This window comes from Branchiostoma floridae, chromosome 18 (genome assembly GCF_000003815.2).
Source record: "Branchiostoma floridae strain S238N-H82 chromosome 18, Bfl_VNyyK, whole genome shotgun sequence".
Classification (NCBI taxonomy): domain Eukaryota; kingdom Metazoa; phylum Chordata; class Leptocardii; order Amphioxiformes; family Branchiostomatidae; genus Branchiostoma; species Branchiostoma floridae.
In genome coordinates this window covers 6,234,782-6,257,962 of record NC_049996.1, presented here as the reverse complement: position 1 = coordinate 6,257,962, position 23,181 = coordinate 6,234,782, and the positions used below count along the sequence as shown (strand labels likewise).

Sequence of the window (23,181 nt, the reverse complement as noted above, 5' to 3'; positions counted from 1 at the left end):
TAATGCCATGTATCCATGAGGACAAAGGTCGTCTGTACACCTGTTCAGCCATCAGACTGTGCAAACCGCGCGTCAGAAAACGCCCCTTTTTCCGTCCACCGTAAACCGAATCTCCAAAATTCTCTAAACCGTGCCTCGCCTGCCCCGGACATGTGACCAGTGTCCCCAAGTCGGAAGGGTGACGATTGGAAGATGGACACTTCCAGAATTCCCAGTGTTAGCCAACGAGAAGAGTCCGTGGACGAAGTGAGTTGTTTCACGTTTTACGACATTGGACTACGTTTACATACTGCCTATGCATTTTGTTTACCTGGAGATAGAATAATGTACACACATGCAGACAGAATGGCCACTAGAATTTCTGTCTGCTTGCCTCTGAAAGGAAGCTGACAGACTGTAAAGACAAGATTCCCTTTGGCTAGATAAAAAATAATATGATATATGTAATAGGGACTCTACAGGAAGAAGAACGTAGAAATAGTTCAGAAAAGGACGGCAAATATAGAGAAAACGAGAATGACATTCATCTAACTTTAAAGGCCAAGCTCCGTTTCTGGATAAAAATTAACCAGGCGTTTGATATCTGAAACTACTGCTATTCATACCAAAGGGCTCAATGGACAGACGTAGATGGGCAGTCAGGTATGACTCGGCGTTCGCCAACTCTTGTGGGCTCGTGGTCATGGTTTATTAGAACTGGTGTGCTACATCTACAGGTCATAGAAACAAGGACCAGCCAGAGCATATGGCTGACAAATATCTAATCTGACCGAAAAAAACTAGTTGTAACGGAATGTAGAGTATATTTCTAGGGTGGTTTTCGAACTATAGATAATGATCGCCTATCACGCAATATGCCAGAATATGAGGGCACATAGATGTTTTCTCACACATAAATATCGTTTGCTGTCTTCTGTCTTTCTCTGCCATTGAAGCCCTCAATATCAGTTATACCGCCTAACCAGCTGGAATTTGGGGGGAAGGAAGGCGAAATCTAGAGGGGGAAATAATGTTTCCTATGGCGGATAAATGGCTAGCACCGGATAACCTTTGATGCTATTAAATATTCACGATATTTACCTCAGTGCACATGAACACGACAACAGAGTCACGCAAAAATGGCGGGAGCCCGTGTTTCTGCTTTAAAGCTTAACGCATGTGATGTTTACTTGTATTCTGTAGTAAATTTGTTTAATTGAAGCGTAACTGGTGAGTGGAGAGGCATGTATATTCTCCAAGCAAAATGACCTCTATTTGACCTCTATTTGAAAATCGTCCAAATTTTGGCTCATTGCGACACCACAGTTTTGCTAATTTCACAGTATAGTACTAAAACTGGCTATCAGTTCAGTTCATGCAACATGTAACATCATGAAGTCCCTCCAGATGACTCTGTCGCGCATGACAGACAAGAGGTCCCTGTCTTGGAGACCAACAGCCCATAGTCGTTGTAAAACCCCACAAAAGTACCACAAAAACACCTGCTTTAAATAGTAACGTTCTTGCCTTACTAAGCAGGTGTGCTCACTTCCGGTGGTGAAACATTATGACTTATTCACTTTTTCACTTATTCACTTATGACTTTTGACACAATCAGAGCTGAATTTTAGCCCTCACAGACGTACGGCTGTGCCCAGCTGCCTCTGCCACTCCTTAGGCCACGGCAAGCAAACGTGATGGATTATCTCATCTCATCAGCGCACTCATTTTAAATTTTCATCTCATTTCACACAAAAAATTCGTCTTTGGAGATGGTCAACATGACGGGAAATAACCAAAATGAGAAAATATGTTGTGTTGTAGTTAATGGTTGTGCTTGTAGAACGGACTCTGTAAAAGTGACACTAACGAGGTCCATGAGTGTGGAAGTGAAACTAAAATTTAGCTAGATGGTTGTAAAGGTGACACCAGTCAGCCAACTTGCCAGTAACCAGTATTAAGTATACCACACAAGTGCACAAAAAAGTGCACATCTTGAATACAGGAATGAATGCCTTGTTGGCTGTGATACCATGTTTTGTAGCTTGTTTATGTAATGGTGTCTATTTTAAAAACCTAGCCATCTTGTTTTTTACCCACCTTGTTTTTTGGGCCCTATCTGATTAATCTTGCAGTCTGCAGAGGATGTCACCCATTAAAAATGTACTTGCTGTGGCCATACGTGCGGTCCCAGACGTTGGTGAGGACATTAATTGCGCTAAAAGAACTTTGATTGTGAATAGCGTACCAACCTGCTCTTGAGCTGTCCACAAGTCTGATGCTGTTTCCCTGCAGAATCGCGGTGATGAGCTGACCAGTCCGGAGGAGAACAGGAGAAGGTGATGCCGTACACGTAACGTTACAGTCGCACAGCAGAGGAATAGTAAATGAATGAATGAAGACCTTTATTGCACATTTTTGCCACACCGGGCTAAGTACAGGTCACAACAAGACATGTTGAAAAGATACAGTTCACAGATACAAAATGAGACTATTGCTGGATAAATTCAACTTCTCCTCGCTTTTCTGTTATAGTGGAGATAAAAGAGCAGATTTGATCGATGGTTTGTCTAGTTGCATTAGGAATATGATTTTTTTCTACAGAAGTTAGGTGTATGAAATAAGGAAATTGGTTTTCACTTCATTTCTCTCTACAGTATACAATCTACACACTACTACAACTTGACGTTCGTCCTCTATTCTATCTTAATTACAATACAGACTGTATTTGCATAGTCTCTGTTCCAGAGGGATGCGGGTATAGTTTGTTTCTCAGAAACTTCTTTCAAACTAATTGTATACTAGTACTTCTCATATGAACAGCATCGGTACGTCACATAATTTTCTAGTCACTTTTGGAGATTCCAAATCGCGAGCTCTCGTAAGAAACGCACCGTAAGAGCTCACAGATGTATGGTTATCCACGTACAATGTGTTGATATGCATACTATTTGTTTTGCCTTTTAGAAGAAAACTCGTGTTGAATCGAATACGAGGCGAGCCGTTTGGATTTGAACTGCAGGTAAGGAAATATTCAGTACTGCCTCAATACTGATTTGGACACAGGTAAGGAGACATTTGGCACTCATGAAAGCTAAGGGCACAACCCGCCGTACGTGCGATTTGTCCGCCACGCCCGCCACGTATTTCTGAAAACGTGGGGAACGACTGGCAAGAGCAGGGAGGGAGTACGTCAACACACGTCATTCGCACGGTTGCGCAAGGTGCACCCAAAGTTTTGCCTGCACGTAAAGTTCTACGGCGTATCTGCGTGCTCCAAAATCCGTCGGATTCCCTACAAGCCAATAACAAAAATGGATTTAGTGCATAGATGGATTTAGTACATAGAAAATGGTAAAATTCGGGCAAGTGAAAAGCTGGTTCGGGCAAGTAAATTTTTTATGTACTTGCCCGATAGGACAAGTGAATTGAAAAAAAAACTTATCCAACCCTGGCCGCGGTCTATGAATAAAGAGACACTTTTTCACTATGAATAAAGAGACACTTTTTCAAACCAATGGTTTTGTAAAAGTGTCTCTTTATTCATTGTGTTCTATAGTTCTATATGACGTGAAAGACATGCATGTATATAGAGAATCATTGTTCATTGTGTGAAAGTTTGTTTGTTTGTTTGTTTGTGTTAGACATACGGAATCCATCACAGAGGTAGCCCGGAGCTGGAGTTGTGTACGTACGTCAGCCGTGTGTATGACGACTCTCCCGCCTTCTACTGTGGGCTCACCCCGGGTAAACACAGCAATAACACACCGTCCATACTTTTCATTGATATAATGGCAATGAAGTTTATTGCATATTGTAACAACCAGAGGGGCGAGTAAGAACAGAAAGAAGCAACACCCCGACTCCCGGGATTCGAACCCGCGCCAAACCCGGGCAGCCGGATCACAAATCGAACGTGCAAACCGTTCGGCCATAAAGGCTTAAGCCGTTAGGCGTCTTCGGTTTAGCAGTCCTTGAACACCACTGTTACACTACTCCCCCTTTTCTTTTCAAGATTCGTCCTCGAATCTCCGAGATCGACATCCCTGTGTGGCACATACTAGCCTGTTACTCACAGGGCCGGCGTGGGAACCATTGTAACAACCAGAGGGGCGAGTAAGAACAGAAAGAAGCAACACCCCGACTCCCGGGATTCGAACCCGCGCCAAACCCGGGCAGCCGGATCACAAATCGAACGTGCAAACCGTTCGGCCATAAAGGCTTAAGCCGTTAGGCGTCTTCGGTTTAGCAGTCCTTGAACACCACTGTTACACATATTCAAGCCCAATTGGGGCTAAATACAGTCAGTTTGATACAAAAGGTAGTAAACACATACTATAGTTTACATGCCTCTTCTCTCTTCTTAAAACATGTGTAGACGAACTTAAAGAGTTCTACCTACGGTATGGAGTGAAATATAACAAAAACACAAAGGCCACAGTTTAGCTGTTATGTTGCTAACTTGAACCGATCTCCTGACACAGGTGACGTCATCCTGTCCGTCAATGGTTCCGTCGTGGCGCATGCGGACCACCAGGTCGTAGTAAAGCTCATCAGACAGGCGGGCAACAAACTATCGTTAGTTGATTTACTGAAAAAAGCATTTTCTTCTAATGTTGTTAATGGTGTAGTCTTGCATTTCATATGTGCATAGAGGGAAAAACCAGCAATGTTCCCTACATGCGAAAGTCGACTGGGAAGATTAAGCACGTATTGAAATATTTCACTTGAATATTACTAATGGCTGAGTTGGCCTACTTGATGAAATCCTATTGCTAAAATGCCACATTGTAAATGTTTACACAGATATGTCCCTTTTGTTGCATGTAGTAGTAGTATCCTGTCAGTATTTGATAATACTGCTGCTGGGGTCCCTGACACAGGTAGGCAGCAGTCGGCTAGTCTTTACACTGTGCTTCCATGTGGCTCTATCCAGCGGGCTCATGGATGACGTAATATTTCACCTCTGAAATATGATAACTGATACTGCTGGAACTATTTTTCCTTGTAAGCTAACTCTGTCTCTTTTTTAATATAGCCTAATTGTGCTGTTTGAAAACTGCATCAAGAAAGTTGAGCTGGAAGTCAAGTTATTGCAAATAAAGGTAAGAACAAAACCGTTTGTTGTAAGTGAGGGGCTGTAATGTTGATTGTGCAGGGTGAAATGGTAGTGGTTAGACCAATTTTATTTCAATTTTTGTTGTTTCTCGGATTTTTTTCAGAAAAAAAAATTGGGTCGGTCGGTCGTAAAAATTTTTTTAAAAAACTTTTCAAAAAGTCGGGGGTAGGAGTGATCGGACAGGAAAACCCAAACTTTCAACATTTAGAGGGTTCCTGGTAGCAAAGTCCAAAGTTTGAAGAAAAATGATAAACATACCGTCCAAAATAGGCACGTACAGCTACTGGATTTTGAGGCCCATACTTAATTTGAGACAGGAGATGCTGTGAAATTTTGTCAACACAAGGTGTGGCCATCAATTTGAAAAGTTTTTGTTTTCTTTTTCAAATCAGACAAAAGAGGGTCGGGAAATCCGAGAAACAAATAAAGTTGGTGTGGCCTTATGTTCACCAGATATTCAGGTAAAAACAATTCTCTACACAAGGGAACAAGATAAACAGTCATTGGGATGTCAGCTCAAAGGCTTGAATTGGTCACCATTTTTACAATCAAAAATGTTTTATGCAATCAAAATTTATACCAATGTTGTACCATTACAGAGACTACTCTTTAAGAAAGAATTGGAACTTAGAGCTCTGGTGATGAAGGAAAAACAAATTCTGGAAGGTGAGTTTTATGGTCTTTATTGAAGTTTGATTCAAGTTTATAATTGTCTGGTCTGTGGTCTGAACATGGCAAAGTAAACCTACATGTGACCAATATGCCTACACAGCGGACGAAAACGAGGTCAATGAGGCAAACAAAGTTATTCATAGAATCAGCTGCCGTTCAGTTTTTCTCCCAAACCACACTGATTTTAGAAGTACAAAGTGTAAGATCAATTATAACTATTGAACAGAAAAGATGTGGCTGCTTTATAGAGTAGCATACATGTATATTGACCAATCCCAAAGTAAATGGCCAGGTGGTCGCTATGCAAAAGTGGACGCTAATACAGGTTTGACTGTAACTACAGGTCATTACAAGATATCAATTTGAACGTGAGTTTGTAGCTTGCAGTGGTATGTACCAAAGTGCTGTATTTTCTCATAGAAAATATTAGGGGCAATTAAACCTGATGATGCCATCCATATGGCCCGAAAAAATGAGATTCAGAATTCTTTCATGTCCATCTATCTATTAATATTCATTACATTCTTTCTTAATTCATTAACGAGAAAACAATGGAAGGTCAAAATGCCTATATAGCCAGGTGACATACCTTAAGTTAAGTAATAGCTGGAGTGCCCTGATGTATATGGCCTCCTTTATATCTCATACAAAGTACCGGTAGTCATGAAGAAGGCGACAGTGGCGGTTGAAAATTTGATCCGTGTATACCTTAGTCATAGGAGAAGGCATTGATGATTACTACGTAAACCAACACAGATGAGCTTCCATTATAATGATACAAGACTATGACTAGTAAGTACAATGCATATACAGTTAAATTGATGACAGAAAAGTAAATAAATAATGCCTCTTGTAGAAATTTTAAAACTATAAACATGATGATGCAAATATTTCACAAACATGCAGCAATCCTGTAATTGGTTGATTTTGCTAATTGCCAAGGTATCATTGGTTGAACTGGTTATTATGAAGGCCAATGAGGAATGGCCTAACGTTTGACACATTGGCCTTGTTTTTAATCTAACATGTTGCATGTCTGCTGCGTGAACAGCCGTGAACTTAAATATGAGAAGTCAGATATACATATAAGATAATCATCATCACCATTTGGTATGACTATCTTTTATGTATATCTGACTACTCTATTTATAATGATGTTCCAAACATTCAAAGCAAGCATCAGTCTGTGAAATCATATGTTGGACATGATGTGGCATTGCTAATATTACAGTTCTTCTCCACTGTACTGTAGGTGTCACTGAAACAGACAAGGGGCGCTGGAGTGATGCGACGAGCACAGGGTCTTCTACAAGATCAGACAGAAGCCTCCACTATTCAGCAGAGTCCAGGGAGGTTTTGGACAGTTTCACACAGATCTCACTTCATGATTCTGATCACGACAATATCCAACCATCCTCTTTGCCTCCAAACCAGCCAAAAGTGGTACACTTGGCTCAACACAAATGTGAAGATGCATCTAGCCTTAAACATCGCAGGTACAAAAGGCATCACAGTGACAATCGTCCCCTGGTCTACAGCACAGGCACTCACCTGTCCAGAATGACTTCCTTGGTTGATCCTAACTGTAAAGGTTTCAATGACAGGATGACTCTACATCATGACCCAAGTTCCCAACCAAGGAAGAAGGAGATTCACTCAACACAGAAGCCTGCTTTCAGGAGAAGCCAATCTGCTTCAGGACATATCATGAACATAAGAGAGACAAAAATTGGTTCCACTTCTCTAGGTTTCACTTCGAAACGAAGGGAGCCATTACCCGTGTCTTTTCGGAAGACTTCACTTCCTACTCCCAATGTCCCAACCACCAAAACACTATTTCAAAACTCTCATCGTTCCTACGATTGGATGACTCATACGAAGGCAGGTGATTTTACCACTACCAGAGCCTTCCCTCACAGCAATAGTTGTTCCAGTATCAGTACCAGCTCTACCACACGTCACATGCATCTGGATAGCGCTACCTCTACATGGTCTTCAGTTACTAAGGATTTGCATCCAAGACTACCTAGGTGGTCGAGTATGGAAAAGTTACCAGATTTCAGTGTTGACCAACCTTCCATAGACTCTTTGGAAATGAGTGGCAATTTTTCTTTGTCTATGGTGCCTGGTCTGGAGAGCCCAAGTGATGAGATCAGTAGTCTGTAAGGCCACACTATTCTACATGGAAGTTCTTAAAATATCAAGTCATTGCAAAAACTGTGAGAAGGGTCTATGCCAACTGAAGTGTGTACAATACTTCCATGACTGTTATAGATCTTTCATGTAGCTCACAGTTAACGGTGTATGATAACCCAGGCTGAATATGTTTTCAAATTCCCGTGTGACCTACACACATAAGTAGGTGGTTTTCTTCATGGACTGGTAAAAAAAAGGACCTGAAAAAAAATCAGTCGACCGGATATTGGACAGATTGGAAAATGAACAAATAATATCAGTAGGCATTTGTAGTAGTGAAGTAGAGTTGAGATTCATCATCATCATCATCATCCTTGCCGCATGTCTGAGTTGAGATTATAGTCATTTCTACCAAGTTTATACATTCAAACTTGGTCTAACGACCGCAACTACATCCACAATATGATCATCTGCTGAGGACAACTGCTTTCAGTCCACCCAAAAATTTCAGTCACCATAGACACAAGTACACAAAATGCATGCCTATGGCAGCTGTGACCAAGTTTACATAGACAATCAGGTCAAGGCTAGAATTTGGACCTGGACCTGACCCTCTGGACCTGAATTTTCTGTACCAGTACCCACCTCTACAAACAAGTAGGCCTGGTGCTCAACTCATGAATGTACCAGTGCCATCACAACCAGTGGGATTTCACTGTAAATGGCAATTAAACAGTTCTGGATGATATAAATGTAGAATGCAATGCAAATCAGCAAATATTCAAGGAGAAATGATTGACCAAAATAAAGTTTCTGGACTCTTTTGTGTTTCATTTTTTAACTTCATTTTAATTTTGCCCAATCAAGCACTCATTGATGAAATTCGTGCAAAAAACTGCCTTATGTTGTAACAAAACAGGTTTGTACAGATTAACTAACTTGATCCACTCACACTGGGAAGGACCCTATTATTTTCAACAAGAGTGGTGGGTTCTTTACTGTGCTCAAGCAATGGCTCTACTCAAACATGTGACCTCTTTTTGATGTCCTGTCCAAGGGGTATCCCTAAGGCTAATCTCCAAGCAGATCCTAAGGTGCCATAAGATAGTATCAAAGCTGGCCAAGGAGTGTAGCTGGCCAAGGGAGTCAAACTGGCACCAGAGGGAAGTTTGATACTATACATTACGCACCGTGGATCTGGTTCGAGATTACCCTAAGGCCCCCTTTCCACTGCAGGCTCTCACTGCGACCTAAATAGGACATGTGTAACCTTCGCTTTCACACTGGGTATATCATACAAAACGTAAAAGTGTGACTGAGAAGACAGCAAAACACACAAAGTGTAAAAAGATTTGTTTCTTTTCTATAGAATTCGTTGAGCGATCTGTCAAATTTTAGGTCACAGAGAGAGCGCGGCGAGAGCGCCGTCCTAGTGGAAAGTGGGTATAGCCGAAACAAACTAATTTGTGCCTTTCCCAAGGCACAACATCAACAGGGCATGCCAGTGGATTCAAACCCAGTGGGTCTGAGCCTTTAAATTACCATTACGCCACGCGACACCATACGGTATTTGGTTTCTTGTAGAAGACATACACGAATAACTGCCATAAAACTGTTTATTTCCCTTCCTCACATAGGAAAAGTGCATAATATTCCTTTCAAGTGTATAGAACTAAAATTGAATTGCTATTGCACATGAACCAGTAAAGTGTTCTCACATCAGAGCTAGCTGTAACAGGCTGTGGAAGCAGCACTATTCATCTACATGTATATAACATCCAACTGGAGGGCAAAACTAATAAATAAATGTCACATCTACACCACCTCACATCAACTTTGATCCTTCAGCCCCTGCAATAGCCTCAGAAGTGCTCTAGTGAAGTCCAGGGGTTTGCTGATCCTAACAGAACATGTGGTACATCCAGTGGTGACACTTGAATCTGTTTGAAGTGTGCCAGTGCAATCTGCGTGTATATCACACTGTTGCTGCTGACTAGAACCTGCGCCACCACACTCCAGACACACCTCAACCCCAGCGTCCTTTGTACCTTGTTCTTGATGGTATGTAAGCGCTCCTGCAAGTGTCTTGAAATATGTCGTCTGCAACTTGTGGAAAAGGTAGGCTTGACAAGCTTGCCGGGGTTTCTGATCCATCACCATAGATACCAGCCTGCTGCGTACATCAGCATCCGCCCCTTCAGCATCCAACAGCTGCTGCAGATGGGTCTGGTCAAAGTGCTGGAATGGACAACCTCCCTCCTCTCCCGGCTGAAGGCTTCTGTCCTGAGAATAAAAGTGGAACAACTTCAGAACTGATGGATTATATTCATGATCGGCTTCTTGAATAAAAATAAGTTTCTGGTGTGGAAACCGTGTTACCGCTATCGCGCACTAATATCCGGAAGTGTTTGCTGCACAACCAAATCTCTGACACTGAAAAACACTACAAACAACTTGGGAAAATATATAAGATTATTCATTGCTATAGCAATAGCCGGAAAATCTGGAGCCAAAACTATAGACACAGCCTCTGATTTGTGTCTTATTCTTACGAACTATTTGGATAGGTGGTCATATCAAATTCCAAACCAGAACTTAACGCAAAGGAGGACATTAGTTGATGTGCTCAATTGCATAATCAATGAGGAATATTAATACGTGACTCCTTATGAAACTGTAATTGATTCAGATTTACCCTGCAACAGTTCACACACAATCACAAACAAGCATACTCACCAAGATCCCCTGACAACAGTGGGACCTGTAGCTAACACGGGACCCCTCCAGACCATACAAGTGCCTGATGTTGTATGTATACCTGACAATTGAAAAGAAATAAAATAAATGCCACAAGTAAAGAAAATCCCATCATTTATCATTAAGCAGTTTTACCATTTTGCACACACACACACACACAAACGCTTAGTGAGAACATGACCTTCTTCTTGAGGCAAGCTAACTTACAAAACATTAGATGGCTATGAGTGGAAATGTGAGAATTGGGCAGAAAATGTTGAGTAACATGAATTTCTATTGATCCAACAATGCAGCCTACATGTACCTCCTCCCATCCTTTGCCCAGTGATGTGTACAGCCACCCCCGTGGGCAGGTATGCTGTATTCCTGCTGCCAGAAGGAGACTGCATCATGTACTGACAGGCCCAGGTCCTTCAGGAACAGTGTGTACTGGAGCTAAACACAGAACAAGAGTTCCCAGACCTCAGAAATCCATGAAATGTCTAGAACATTTCCAACTGAAGTGCTATTATATATATATTCTTAAAGTTAAACTGGTCTTGACAAATGTTTTGTTACCAAATGTTACTGTAATGTACAATTTCTACATGTAACATGATAGTACTGTAAATGCATTTAAGTTCGCGGGGATTTAATTTCGTGGTAGCGGGAAAAGGGACTTTTCGCGGTAACACCATAGACTGCAGTCTAATACCATAATAGAAAAATGTTCGCGGTGGTTTTAAGTTCGCGGTAAAGTGGTCACCACAGAAACCGCGAACATTAATCCACCGCGAAAATTTCTGCATTTACAGTACCACGACTCTTCTAGTTCCAGGGATGCACCCTACTCAGTATGACATCTTACCCTTGAGAAGTGCTTGAGACGGTGCTTGTATCTCAGGGTCCTGTGCAGATGAGCCATGCAGGGTGGGAAGAAGTCCACCAGTCTGTCAACATCGTGCCGACTGATGGTATCAAACACCACACCCACGCCCTCCCCACCCCGGCACCCATCTTCATAGAACTGCAGCTGGAGCGTACCAAACATCTCCCGCATCCGAGGGTCGCTCAGACAAACGGGGACTGCCTTGCGTGCAAGTTCAATACCAAGTCTAAGGCACTCTTCAAAAATATTGGCAACAACATTTGGAAGGTAGATGGAAGGTACATAGGCAAAGCCCTTATGTAGACACACCCTTCTGTCAGTAATCAGCTGCAGGGTATACTGGAAGGGAACCTTCAGGAAAATCTTTTCTTCCTCTGATGTTGCATAACAAGTGTCTCTTTGTGCTATTACCTTGAAGTCTCCTGAAGCTGTATGACTCCTACTGGCAGCATGACAACCCGTATGACAGTGCATGCTACAGTCCATAGTGGTAAGGTCTGTTCTCCGGTCATACTGAGTTACCTCATCCTGGTTGGCACTCATGTCAGGGAGATGTTTCCATTGTGAGTGAAAATAGTGCAAATAGGACTGTATCATATTTTCCCACCTGGAGCTGTTTCCACTCTGGCCTGTCACAACTTTCAAAAGATCTCGCAATTTTTCTTCTGTCTTCAGATCTCTCCTGGACTTTCCAATTTCACCTTGCTGATCCTGTAGTCTTTTTTCGTACTTCCTAATTTTGTGAAATAAGTGCAGTAGTTGATTTTTGTCCATACATGAGAAGCGATACCAGAAAAGTGTTGTCTCCGCCTCCACCAGGAACTCCGACATGACAGTGTCCTGACAACAGGCCAGTCTAGGAGGAGAGAAACAGGAGAAGATATATCATTGAAGCTCATCTGTGTTGGTAGTACATATATACATCACCGACAGGAGGTTAGGACCAGGCTAGTACATGTCATTCCATAGAGCCCTATCTAACATATAATATTGCTTGTTCTAAGTTCTCAGAATCAATACCAGTCTCTAGTCTCTAAAGTGTCTCTAGTCTCTAAAGTTAAAGTGTCGGTAAAAGTCAAACTTCCGCAATGTACCACTCGGTTTCCAACGACGAACAGACAAAACTATTTCCTGCTTCTTTTCTTTTAATGAAACAATTGCAGAATGGTTCATACGTTGTTGTTTTATGAGTTTCCAAAACTTCTTAAAGTTCTTTCTCCAGGTTCTTCATTCTCAGGGGTAATGGTTTCCACGCCTTCCATTATATATATATATATATATGTTACAGTAGGGATTGCGATTCAGGACAATCACCAGCATCATCTGCAATCGGGATCTGTCCTAGGACAATCAGCGATTCTACTAGTACAGATTGCAATCGGGATCTGTCCTAGGACGAACTCCGATTCTAGTAGGACGATCTCCAATTCTACTAGGAAAAATTCTGATTAGATCAAAATATAAAGAATCATTGCACAACTAACATTTCACCAGTCCAGTATTCAGCATACTAACGGGAGGGGGCCATACTTCGACAGCCGTTCTAGGTGGAAGCGCATGGCTTTTGTCATTGTACATTTTACAGTGAACTCATCAAAAACAAGTTAAGATCTTGTATACAACTGTAATTAAAGCTTTACAGATATATATTTCATTTAACGGTAGCGTTCCGCACTGTACTTTGACAGCGCACGAAACTTACGGCAGGTTTTCGGCTTGCGTCCTAGCAGAACGTTCCAACACAAAAAAGGGGTCCAAACTCCGACATAGTAACAACAAGACCATCGCTGTACATTTTTAAACATCTTATGCAAATAGTATAGCACTAAAAGTTTTCATTACTATTTATTTGTACCAAATATGGGTCATATTTTGTATAATGCGACTTATTCAAATACGGTGTGTTAAAACGTTTACCTCTCATGGTGAGACCAACTTGCCGCAAAACGGCGGTGCAGTGTTTACGTCGGACTGTGATAGCATAGTTTATTTTTCGCTTTTCGGCTTCCTTGATTGCCTTTTCATCCTGTCTTCTGGCAGCAGCAATGGCTACAGGATTTTTAGTTGGTAGGGATTGATTTTTCTTGAATGTTTGTCGCTCTACGGACGGGTTGACTAAGTTCATTGTGTTGAGCATCGCTCGCCCGCCTTCGTGCGTGATAGTAACATGGCGGGGCCCCGACTGGGTGAATATTGTGGCATCATTTTAGCTCCGTTTATCCAACCCAGTTAAAGGCAAGACAGAACACAGGTAGTATTTTTCGGAAGTCTAATAAACATCATTTCTATGTGTGGTGGTATTTTTTCACATGTCTTATTTTACGAAGAATAATTCAAGAGTTTCCCGGGCCATGGTCTCGATACGTTCGCTCGTCAACTTGCATGGAAGGCGTCAAACTTGTGCAAGTTTTTCAATCGTTATCTGTGGGGCTTACTAACTTCGACACATACCCCGACTTTGTAGTTATTTACAACAAGGTTTAGGCTACAGCTATTTGTACTTCTTACGTGCTGGCATCTATGCATTTCTCCACAACAATGATTTTTAAAACCTGACCTGACTATATCAGGTGATTGAGTTCCTAATTTATAAAGGATAAATTTCATGTATTTTTTTTAAAAAGTAATTTCTGATAAAGTGGTGGCAAAAATCTAGTAATACGTGAAAGATATAAATATAGTGGCACTCCTTAGTTGGTCCCTTGAGATATTATACCTGATGATATGTGATCCTGATAGTCCAGGCGATTGATGATGTCTAGGTGAATAGCACCACCTGGGTAGTCACCCTCCTGTCGCTCCTTTGAATATTTGGCTATAATTGGACATGCCTAATTCAAATATGCTGGAGGACAAGCCATTCATCACTTGGTCTCCCACCAACTAGAAGTCTGTGAGGCCCCATTATAGGGGATACTAGCCCAGCCCACTACCCAGCCGGCTTGCCCAACCCATCGTTTCCGGAAACCCCATTTCGGCGCCTTAAACAACTCAGGCTTCCTGCCTGCACCATTCCCCTGTCTAGTTCACTCCTATCCTTTTTGTGGTCCTTAGGGACAGGGTGGTTAGTTTAAGACACTCACCTAAGCGTGAAGTGAGACGCCTGATCTATTCTGGAGCCCTCAATTAGACAGTCCGACCTCTCCACTGTGCTGCACAGAAACGTCAACTCGGTCAGTTTGGACAAATCCCGACCACGGGCGAAAACTTCCTTCAGGAAAGTCAGGCGCCGACAACACGAGCTGTGTAGTCTGTGTAAAGACATGTTTCCTTTTGGTGGGCTGATGTAGAACGTCATCCTGTTGTGGAAATGTCTCACGACAAAAACAACATCACTGCTGACCACTCGCTCACCCCTCCTCACCCACCAAGTGCAACAAATAATATGGGTCTCGTTTCGGAGTTTTTTTTTGGCGACGCATCAGTGGCGCAGTGGAACGGTTCCATGAGTTTTCCCCGCATAGACGTTTCCCCGTCGGATTTTTTTTTTGTTTGCCCCCCCCCCCCCCTTTGCCCCGTCTACGTCTATAGGTATCGTGAAATATATTGTATTCGTAATGTTTCTTCTTTCTTTCTTTCTCCTGTCAAATCTTCAAACCACCGTATCTCCGTCGTTCCCGGATAGAATGACTTGAATTTTGGCACAAGGGTAGAGTGGGCCAAACCTCCAGACGTTTTTTTTTTTTTTCATTTTTTTTTCATGTCTGCCCCTAAAATGATTTTATTGAGTTTTTTTGGTCATTTTTGGTTTTACAACTGAATGACCTGAGGTGCCTTGATCATATACCCACATAGATTCAATGACATTTTGTTATACAGTACAACAAAATGCTTAATGTTGCGATTTTGGGGCCATTTCAGTTTTTGACAAGTACATTTTTTTACCCTGGTTTTACAACCAATTGAGCGGAAATCTGGCCTAGGACTGCCCTCCACATATGCAAGAAGGTGTCCCATTGATGTGTACGAAATTTCCGTGCTTTACAAGCTTTTTAAATCCCTTAAGTCCACTTTTTCATGCTGAAAGGTCCGCTTTTTACAGTCCAAGATTTTGTTTCAAAGGCAGACTGACTGGCACTTTTCACCGATAGAAATTTCATTCAATCTAAGCGAATCGCCACAGAAATCACAGGAAATAGCGTATCAGTGGGTCCAGGTTTCAAAATTTCCCGGACCTCCATTTCCTCTCTTCGCTGTCAGACATGGTGAAAATATGTCAGTGGGGGAGTCGCCCTTTAAGACTTACGCCGAAAGCCTAATCTGTATCTTTATAAATAATAGAAATTCCGTTAAACTTGGCTTAGTCTTCCAGCACATTTTGCCAGTCAAAATGCAGGAAATAGCGTTTCCGAGGGTCAATATTTCATTTTTTCGGGGGAGCATAACCCCGCACCCCCCCTAGGGAGCTCGCGCGATGGTCCCCCAAGTACTAAAAAGAACCCCTCCAGAATCCAAAAACCAAAATCCTGGCTACGGGCATGTTCAATGACATTTCTATTAGCAAAAACGGCCACGCCCCAATAACGTTACATTTTTGCCCATGATGTCGAATGGGCGAAGGTGAAGGCGTCGGAAGGGAGGTCCTGAGAAATTTTGAAATCTTGACATTCTGAAACGCCATTTCCTGTATATTGTAAGGGGCAAATTCACGCAACGACTTAAATACGAAACTTTGGAGGCCAGACTACGATTTACGGGACATCTTTTAGGCTCGATTACTCCTTACGTGAAATGTTTAAAGGCTCTATAAAGCCTGGGGCACAACCCGCCGTACGTGCAATTTGTCCGTACGTTTTTTGTGGAGGCCACGTCCGCAACGTATTCCTGAAAACGTTGAGGCTGTACATGGCAGGCGCGTCGCCCGTACTGGCACGTACGGAGGGCGAATCCGCAGCCCGAACGCAGAGGAAGTTCTGCATGCACTTAAATTTCTGTGGCGTGTCTGCGTGCTCCAAAATCCGTCGGATTCCCTACGAGCTCGCACGGAGACGGTACTTACCACTTACGGACTCCAAAAGATTGCCCACGTTTTGGCACGTAGACAGCACGTATTTGCACGTACGGCGGGTTGTGCCCCAGGCTTTACACATGCACTGGCTACGTTTTTACGGTAAATTTTCCCACCATCTTCTTCCCTACGAATTACGGGAAATTAAAAAGTCCTGCCTATGCCTTACTGAAAAGAGCGTGCAGACCCTCTTTGGGATTACAAAGATGAAAGATGTCCTTGATTTGGCCTATGAACATGACCATGGAAGTGAAGTAATTGTGTGCAGGATGGACTACAACACGAGTTTTTGGCGACGTCTGATTGGCGAGCCTAATAAAGTGAGTCCTTGTTTGCATAAATTATAAGAAAATGCGACAAAATCCTCCTTTCTTAACATATATTGCGCACGTCTGTTTGGTGAAGGAGATGATCAAGTTATATAATTTATGCAAATGAGAGCCTTATTTGCATAATTAATGACGAAGGTATGGGGTCGTGGAACTCTAGTTCAACATGTGTGACTTGCTCTAAATGGTGCGCCGCATCCGGACCATGAAAAACGGCCGTATCTAGAGGCGTAAGTGCGCGTATGACTCTACATCAGTTATCAATTCATAGCCGCGTAATAGGGCACTCAGTCAAACATATAGCATATGTAATTTAAAAATAGAGAAATATAGATAGACATGAAATAATACAAATTGTTATCTAATTTGCATAATCATTGAGAAATTTTTATAATATCAAAGTGGTTGATGATGATAATTTCATTCTTGCAACATTTGGCAACTACGATATTTGAACGATATTATTAGAAAATACTACAATAGCTTTCTTTGCTAAGACTTTGATATTTCTAGCATATTGTTATTTAGCTAGAGAAGATGATCAACTGATATGATTTATGTAAATGAGCGTCTGATTTGTAAAATTGATGAGAAGCATTTACATTATTAGTTCACCCTTCACTCACAAGAGAACCCCTTTTGACAGCAATGCTCTCTAAACATTAATCGCCAGGCGAATGGAATACGACTATTAAAACCCATTGATAACAACAATCCTTAATATTTATAAACGATAAAACCGTCGCCATGGCAATAATTTTAATTGCCACACTTTTTGTAAGATTGTCCTAGTACAGTATTTCGAGCTACAACAAGCATGGTGTTTAAAGAATCACTTACGACGAATGGTTTCGATGGAATAATTTGTTTTATTATGATCTTCATTAGTGATATTGTACCACTATTCTGCGTGACAATTCATATACAATAAGATTAAACATAGACAACAAAACCTGTACAATTTTTCAACAGAACCTGTACAATTATTGTTTACAAATGGATGTTTAAAAAAAAAGGACAATGGAAAAAATACTCCCTCCTTAGACTCGAACCCGGGTCGAACCGAGAGCCCTTGCACTAACCACTGAGCTACTTCCTACAACAAGGGTTCGGAGACCTCATACCTCCTAGTTAACTGCTAGACTGTTATTTTGAATGATTTCGAATAATTAAAACCAAAGCATCATCACAAACGCTAGTGAAACAAGAGTTCGGAGACCTCATACCTCCATGAAATATTCTGATTATGCAAATAACTTTCACATCTGCATAATTCATGCTTAGTTATGTACACCTTTAACTAACTTACACAGGTCACAATGTTAACAATCCAATCACTTACTACACGTACATGAATTAGGACATTAATTTTATGTAATATTATGCAAATCAGGAACTTATTTGCATAATTGATATTGGCTAATCTTACACCTACCACAAACTACATATGTTACAGGTATTTGAGTCCTATAATGGAAAACTCTGTACCTATAGACTTTTCTCATTAAGTATGCAAATTAATGCATAATTTGCACTTCATTATGTACATCTCTTTCCAAGATATATGCATGCTAAATATCATGGAAATCCATCATTCCTATACTCCGTTAAGCTCCTTGGATGATTTTGATAAAATTGCCCTTGCAGTTTCAGAGCAAGCCGCTAGGGGCCCAAATGAACATTATATATTTAGTACACTTCTTCCTGATATCAGAAGCTATCTACCACCATAAAATCAAGACCATAGCATGTCCAGGTCATAAGATACAACAACAACAAAAATTCTGTTGCAGTACCAAGGTCACATACCAGGGGGGCCAACATCGACCCTAAACTTCGTCCTCCCAACTCCTACCTACATACCAAATACCATTTTAATTCATCAAGAGGTTCTTGAGTTATGGCACGGCAAAGCTTGAACAGGTCCGTTCATTCCACGATCCAACGTCCAATCTGCAGCCGCAAAATGGAAAAACTACAATGCATATTAATTGTTGTTCGAAGTTTAAGATGAATGTTAGGAATAGCTGTCGTTGTAATGGCTGGGTATAGGTGTGATGGTTAGCTTTTGTTTTTAATTCAGCTTTAGTTTCTCAGGCATCCTTTTTCCTCCATATTATCAACTTTTTGATGCTGTCATAGACATCCCTTGTCTCTGATGTGGACTGTCCTTGCCTTGACAGTATATATATGTATGTATGAATGAATGAAATTAATTGCACGACAATTGTACACTGTATATGTAGAATGTGCGGCAGCAACTATTACACAGAGTACGAAATAAAGGTATAGGGTAAAACTTAACATCCTAATTACTATAATAACAATAATTAGGGTCGCCTCTTGGTCGACTGAGAGCTAGCAGTCCTGAGAGCTATCGCAGGAGGACTGTGTCAGGAGATCCAGAGAAAACGGCATAGCATAGATCGGAACCAGAATGATTTCAGAGACATTTCCAAGGCCTTGACAGGACGCAGCTTCAGCAAGACATTGGTTCAATTCCGATCGAAGATCAATAATCTGACGCAGAAGTTCAAGATTGTGCATGATCAGCGGGTCAGAGGTCGCATTACCATGCATTTTTGCTGTCGGATTTGTAGGCCAAAACGGATAGAACCATTTTTTGCATCATGATGCTATCTACATACCAAAAACGGTATGTCCTTCTTTACAAACTGGCCCCTGAATTTCCAAAACATGACGCCAGGGGGCCCACAGCTACTCTCAGCCTCAACAGCTGTCAAGCACAAACATTACTGTTAAAGGGTCTTGGAAAGGGGGCCACCCATTTCACATGTTGTAAAGGGTCATGCAAAGGAGGGATTATCCATGTTACCAGGGGCCAAGGGTGTGGAAAGAGGGCCACCATTCATTTCACCAGGGGCTATTTTACATTAAAGGATGTGGGATCCATTTCAACAACATTTCCATATTTCAGCAATACCACAGGTAGAGTTTTTGGACTGGTCTATTTCACCCTTTTACCTGTTTGGAATTGTCTATTCTTGCACGCAAACTTTTTAAGATTCATTTTTGGGCAAAAGTGTGTTTAGTTGATTTTTAAGCAGAAGTGTTCCATGAGGCTATTCCAAGGGGTTAAGGGTATGGGGAGAAAAGGCCATTTCATTGAGGGTCAGGCAAGGGGTGTACCATTTGTTTCACAAGGGGTTGAGGGTGTGGGGAGAAGGGGCCATCCAGTTCACAAGGGGTTAAGAGTGCGGGGAGAAGAGACCATTTCACTCAGGGTCGGGCAAGGGATGCACCATTTGTTTCAGAAGGGGCAAAGGGTGTGGGGAGAAGGGACCATCCATTTCACAAGGAGTTAAGGTTGTGGGGAGAAGAGACCATTTCACTCAGGGTCAGGCAAGGGGGGTTTACGGAAAAGGCTGGGCTGTCTACCTGGGCTGGCTACCTGGGCTGGCTATCACGTCAGGCTACTTGGACCTACGAAAGCCCATTGGGACAAAAGCTGTTTTAGCAGTAGGGCTCAATGAAGAAGCTGTGTGTGAAGCTATTGTGTTTGTTACATAACCCAGAGGTTCTGGGTTCAAATCAGTTGATATGTCACCGATCTTGTGCCCTTGGGAAGGGCTATTAACACGACTTTCCTCCCTTCACACATTCAGGCTGTTTGGATTAGTCTTAAGACTGGTGGCTAGTTGGTCAAAGGCGTTAAAGGAGCCGTTCTTTAGTGGCTGTCGGGATCCAGGCTTCTGCGCCATACATTAGGATCGACAATTGAATTGTGAGGAGATTAAAATAAGTGTTGCTAAAGTGCAAGGGTCTGGAACTGCTGCGATTTGGGGCTAACTCAGGTGACCTCAATACGACAGCAATTACCCCATGTGTGGCCATAGGACTTAAGGGTTTGAACCACTTACACTGGGAAGGAAGGACCCCTAGTTTCCGCCCTATCTGAGGGAGGGCCCTTACCGAAGCTAGGTACTCTTTTCTCTACCCTAGTGAAGGGAGGAAAGTCGTGTTAAGAGCCCTTCCCAAGCGCGCAAGATCGGTGGCACTGATTCAAACACAGCTGCTTCACACACAGCCCCTTCACACACAGCTCCTTCAAACACAGCTGCTTCACAAACAGCTCCTTCACACACTGCCACTTCACACAGCTCATTCACATAATAACACACAGATCCTTCAGACACAGCTTCTTCGCTGAGCACAAACAACCCCTACTGTTAAAACAGCTTTTGTCCCAATGGGCTTTCGTAGGTCTAAGTAGCCTGACGTGATAGCCAGCCCAGGTAGACAGCCCAGCCTTTTCCGTAAACCCCAGGCGAGGGAGGGGCCATTTGTTTCACAAGGGGCAAGGGAGGGGCCATTTGTTTCACAAGGGGCAAAGGACGTGGGGAGAAGGGGCCATCCATTTCACAAGGTGTGGGGAGAAGAGACCATTGAGTTGAGGGTCAGGCAAAGGATGGACCATTTGTTTCACAAAAGGCTAAGGGTGTGGGGAGAAGGGGCCATCCATTTCACAAGGGGTTAAGGGTGTGGGGAGAAGGGATCATTTTATTCAGGGTCAGGCAAGGGATGAACCATTTGTTTCACAAGGAGCAAAGGGTGTGGAGAGAAGGGGCCATCCATTTCACAAGGGGTTAAGGGTGTGGGGAGAAGAGACCATTTCATTGAGGGGTCAGGCAAGAGATGCACCATTTGTTTCACAAGGGGTTAAGGGTGTGGGGAGAAGGGGCCATCCATTTCACAAGGGGCAAAGGGTGTGGGGAGAAGGGGCCATACATTTCACAAGGGGTTGAGGGTGTGGGAAGAAGAGACCATTTCACTCAGGGTCAAGCGAGGGGTTCACCATTAGTTTCACAGGGGGTAAAGGGTGTCCATTTGGCGTCTGGTTAAGGGTGTGGGACGGGAGAACCAATCCATTTCGTTTCAAGTCTAGTTTAAAACAAACACTACACATCTGATTCAACTTATTTGTTTAATAGCATTTATTGGCAAAATTGATGAATGCAAAGTGTAAACATTTCAAAACCACACAAGAAATACCATAGCATGAAAACATGACCAATTAAACGTCATGGATAAAACAGCCTAAGTTCAGTAATTTTATATTGCCGGTACATGGTATAGAGGTAGCTTGGAGCCTTTGAACTTATAGCATATGTAATTTTAAAATAGAGAAATTTAGATAGGCATGAAATAATACAAATTGTTATCTGATTTGCATAATCATTGAGAAATTGTTATAATATCAAAGGGGTTAATGATGATAATTTCATTCTTGCAACATTTGGCAACTACGATATTTGAACGTTATCAGACATACATCAAGTAAATTAGGGTTTCATTTACATAAATTATTAGAAAATACTACAATAGCTTTCTTTGCCAAGACTTTGATATTTTTAGCATATTGTTATTTAGCTAGAGAAGATGATCAACTGATATGATTTATGTAAATGAGGGTCTGATTTGTAAAATTGATGAGAAGCATTTACATTATTAATAATAATCTTTATTGCAAATTCATGCCCGAGGGCTAATTGCATACAGGGTAAGGTAGTAGTGGTATACATAAACATACTTAACAAAGAAGGGAAATGATAATCATAGATAAACAAAAAGGGAATAACGTCTAAACTAAATCAATTTCTACTTAAGCTATTATTAGTTCACCCTTCACTCACAAGAGAACCCCTTTTGACAGCAATGCTCTCTAAACATTAATCACCAGGCGAATGGAATACGACTATTAAAACTCATTATCAGATAGCCAGGCGCCGCGGACCAATCAGAAGGCCCCGTTCCACGTTGGTTATGACGCCGTAACACAAAGATTCCGGCCAGGCAGGTGCAAATTAACACCAGTGGTGTTAATTCATTTTGAATTAACACCAGTGGTGTTAATTCATTTTGAATTAACACCGGTGCTGGTGTTAATTCATTTTGAATTAACACCGGTGCGGGTGTTAATTCATTTTGACCAATCAAAAGGAACGAAAGAAAGGTATATGCAGGCATTGGCCAATAAAAAGGAGCAAAACATATGCCGGAGCAGACTGCAAGGGGGAATGGCTCCTTCTGTTAACATTGATAATGAGTTTTGTTTTTCTAAAAAGCCTGCAATGTTTCGAATATTTTCTGCGGACATTTTGGTTTCAAAATGCAATCTGTAATCTCCTTACATATGTATGTACCAATCTGAACTTTCAGAAATTCGACAAAGGAATTCACACGTATAGTACCAAAGGATCTATGCGTCATACAGGAATTTGCAAGTTTGGGTAGGCTATATGATAATAACTTTAATGCCCCGCCTTATCCTCGGTGTATATGGTGAGATAAT

General features: G+C 41.9%; 2 protein-coding genes across 5 annotated transcripts; one reads left to right on the top strand and one right to left on the bottom strand.

Annotated features, from left to right (window-relative positions):
* On the top strand, window positions 1-8,552 carry LOC118405875. Its single transcript, XM_035805690.1, has 8 exons — window positions 1-246; window positions 2,275-2,318; window positions 2,947-3,001; window positions 3,624-3,726; window positions 4,464-4,557; window positions 5,018-5,084; window positions 5,698-5,764; window positions 7,023-8,552. The coding sequence occupies exons 1-8, from the start codon at window positions 193-195 to the stop codon at window positions 7,934-7,936; spliced, it is 1,398 nt and encodes a 465-aa protein (XP_035661583.1). The 5' UTR covers window positions 1-192; the 3' UTR covers window positions 7,937-8,552.
* A 956-nt stretch (window positions 8,553-9,508) lies between these two features.
* LOC118405812 (DNA primase large subunit-like) lies at window positions 9,509-14,938 on the bottom strand. Of its 4 annotated transcripts, XM_035805583.1 has the most exons (6): window positions 14,615-14,938; window positions 12,102-12,387; window positions 11,511-12,068; window positions 10,962-11,098; window positions 10,643-10,724; window positions 9,509-10,189 (listed from the first exon to the last, which is right to left on the bottom strand). In XM_035805583.1, the coding sequence occupies exons 1-6, from the start codon at window positions 14,827-14,829 to the stop codon at window positions 9,737-9,739; spliced, it is 1,731 nt and encodes a 576-aa protein (XP_035661476.1). In that variant the 5' UTR covers window positions 14,830-14,938; the 3' UTR covers window positions 9,509-9,736. The 4 variants fall into 4 exon arrangements, with proteins under 4 accessions (XP_035661476.1, XP_035661474.1, XP_035661475.1 ...); XM_035805581.1 differs by having other exon boundaries at window positions 11,511-12,387; window positions 14,615-14,937; XM_035805582.1 differs by having other exon boundaries at window positions 10,968-11,098; window positions 11,511-12,387; window positions 14,615-14,936.
* Between the last annotated feature and the right edge of the window lie 8,243 nt (window positions 14,939-23,181).

Excerpts from the sequence above, each read along its gene's own strand:
- LOC118405875 (XM_035805690.1), top strand. The coding sequence starts at position 193 with ATGGACACTTCCAGAATTCCCAGTGTTAGCCAACGAGAAGAGTCCGTG. Across the intron at positions 3,727-4,463 it reads CTACTGTGGGCTCACCCCGG|GTGACGTCATCCTGTCCGTC; the intron begins GTAAACACAGCA and ends CTCCTGACACAG. Across the intron at positions 5,085-5,697 it reads TCAAGTTATTGCAAATAAAG|AGACTACTCTTTAAGAAAGA; the intron begins GTAAGAACAAAA and ends GTACCATTACAG.
- LOC118405812 (XM_035805581.1), bottom strand. The coding sequence starts at position 14,829 with ATGACGTTCTACATCAGCCCACCAAAAGGAAACATGTCTTTACACAGA. Across the intron at positions 11,099-11,510 it reads GTCTCAAGCACTTCTCAAGG|CTCCAGTACACACTGTTCCT; the intron begins GTAAGATGTCAT and ends TTCTGTGTTTAG. Across the intron at positions 10,725-10,961 it reads AAGGATGGGAGGAGGTACAT|GTATACATACAACATCAGGC; the intron begins GTAGGCTGCATT and ends TTCAATTGTCAG.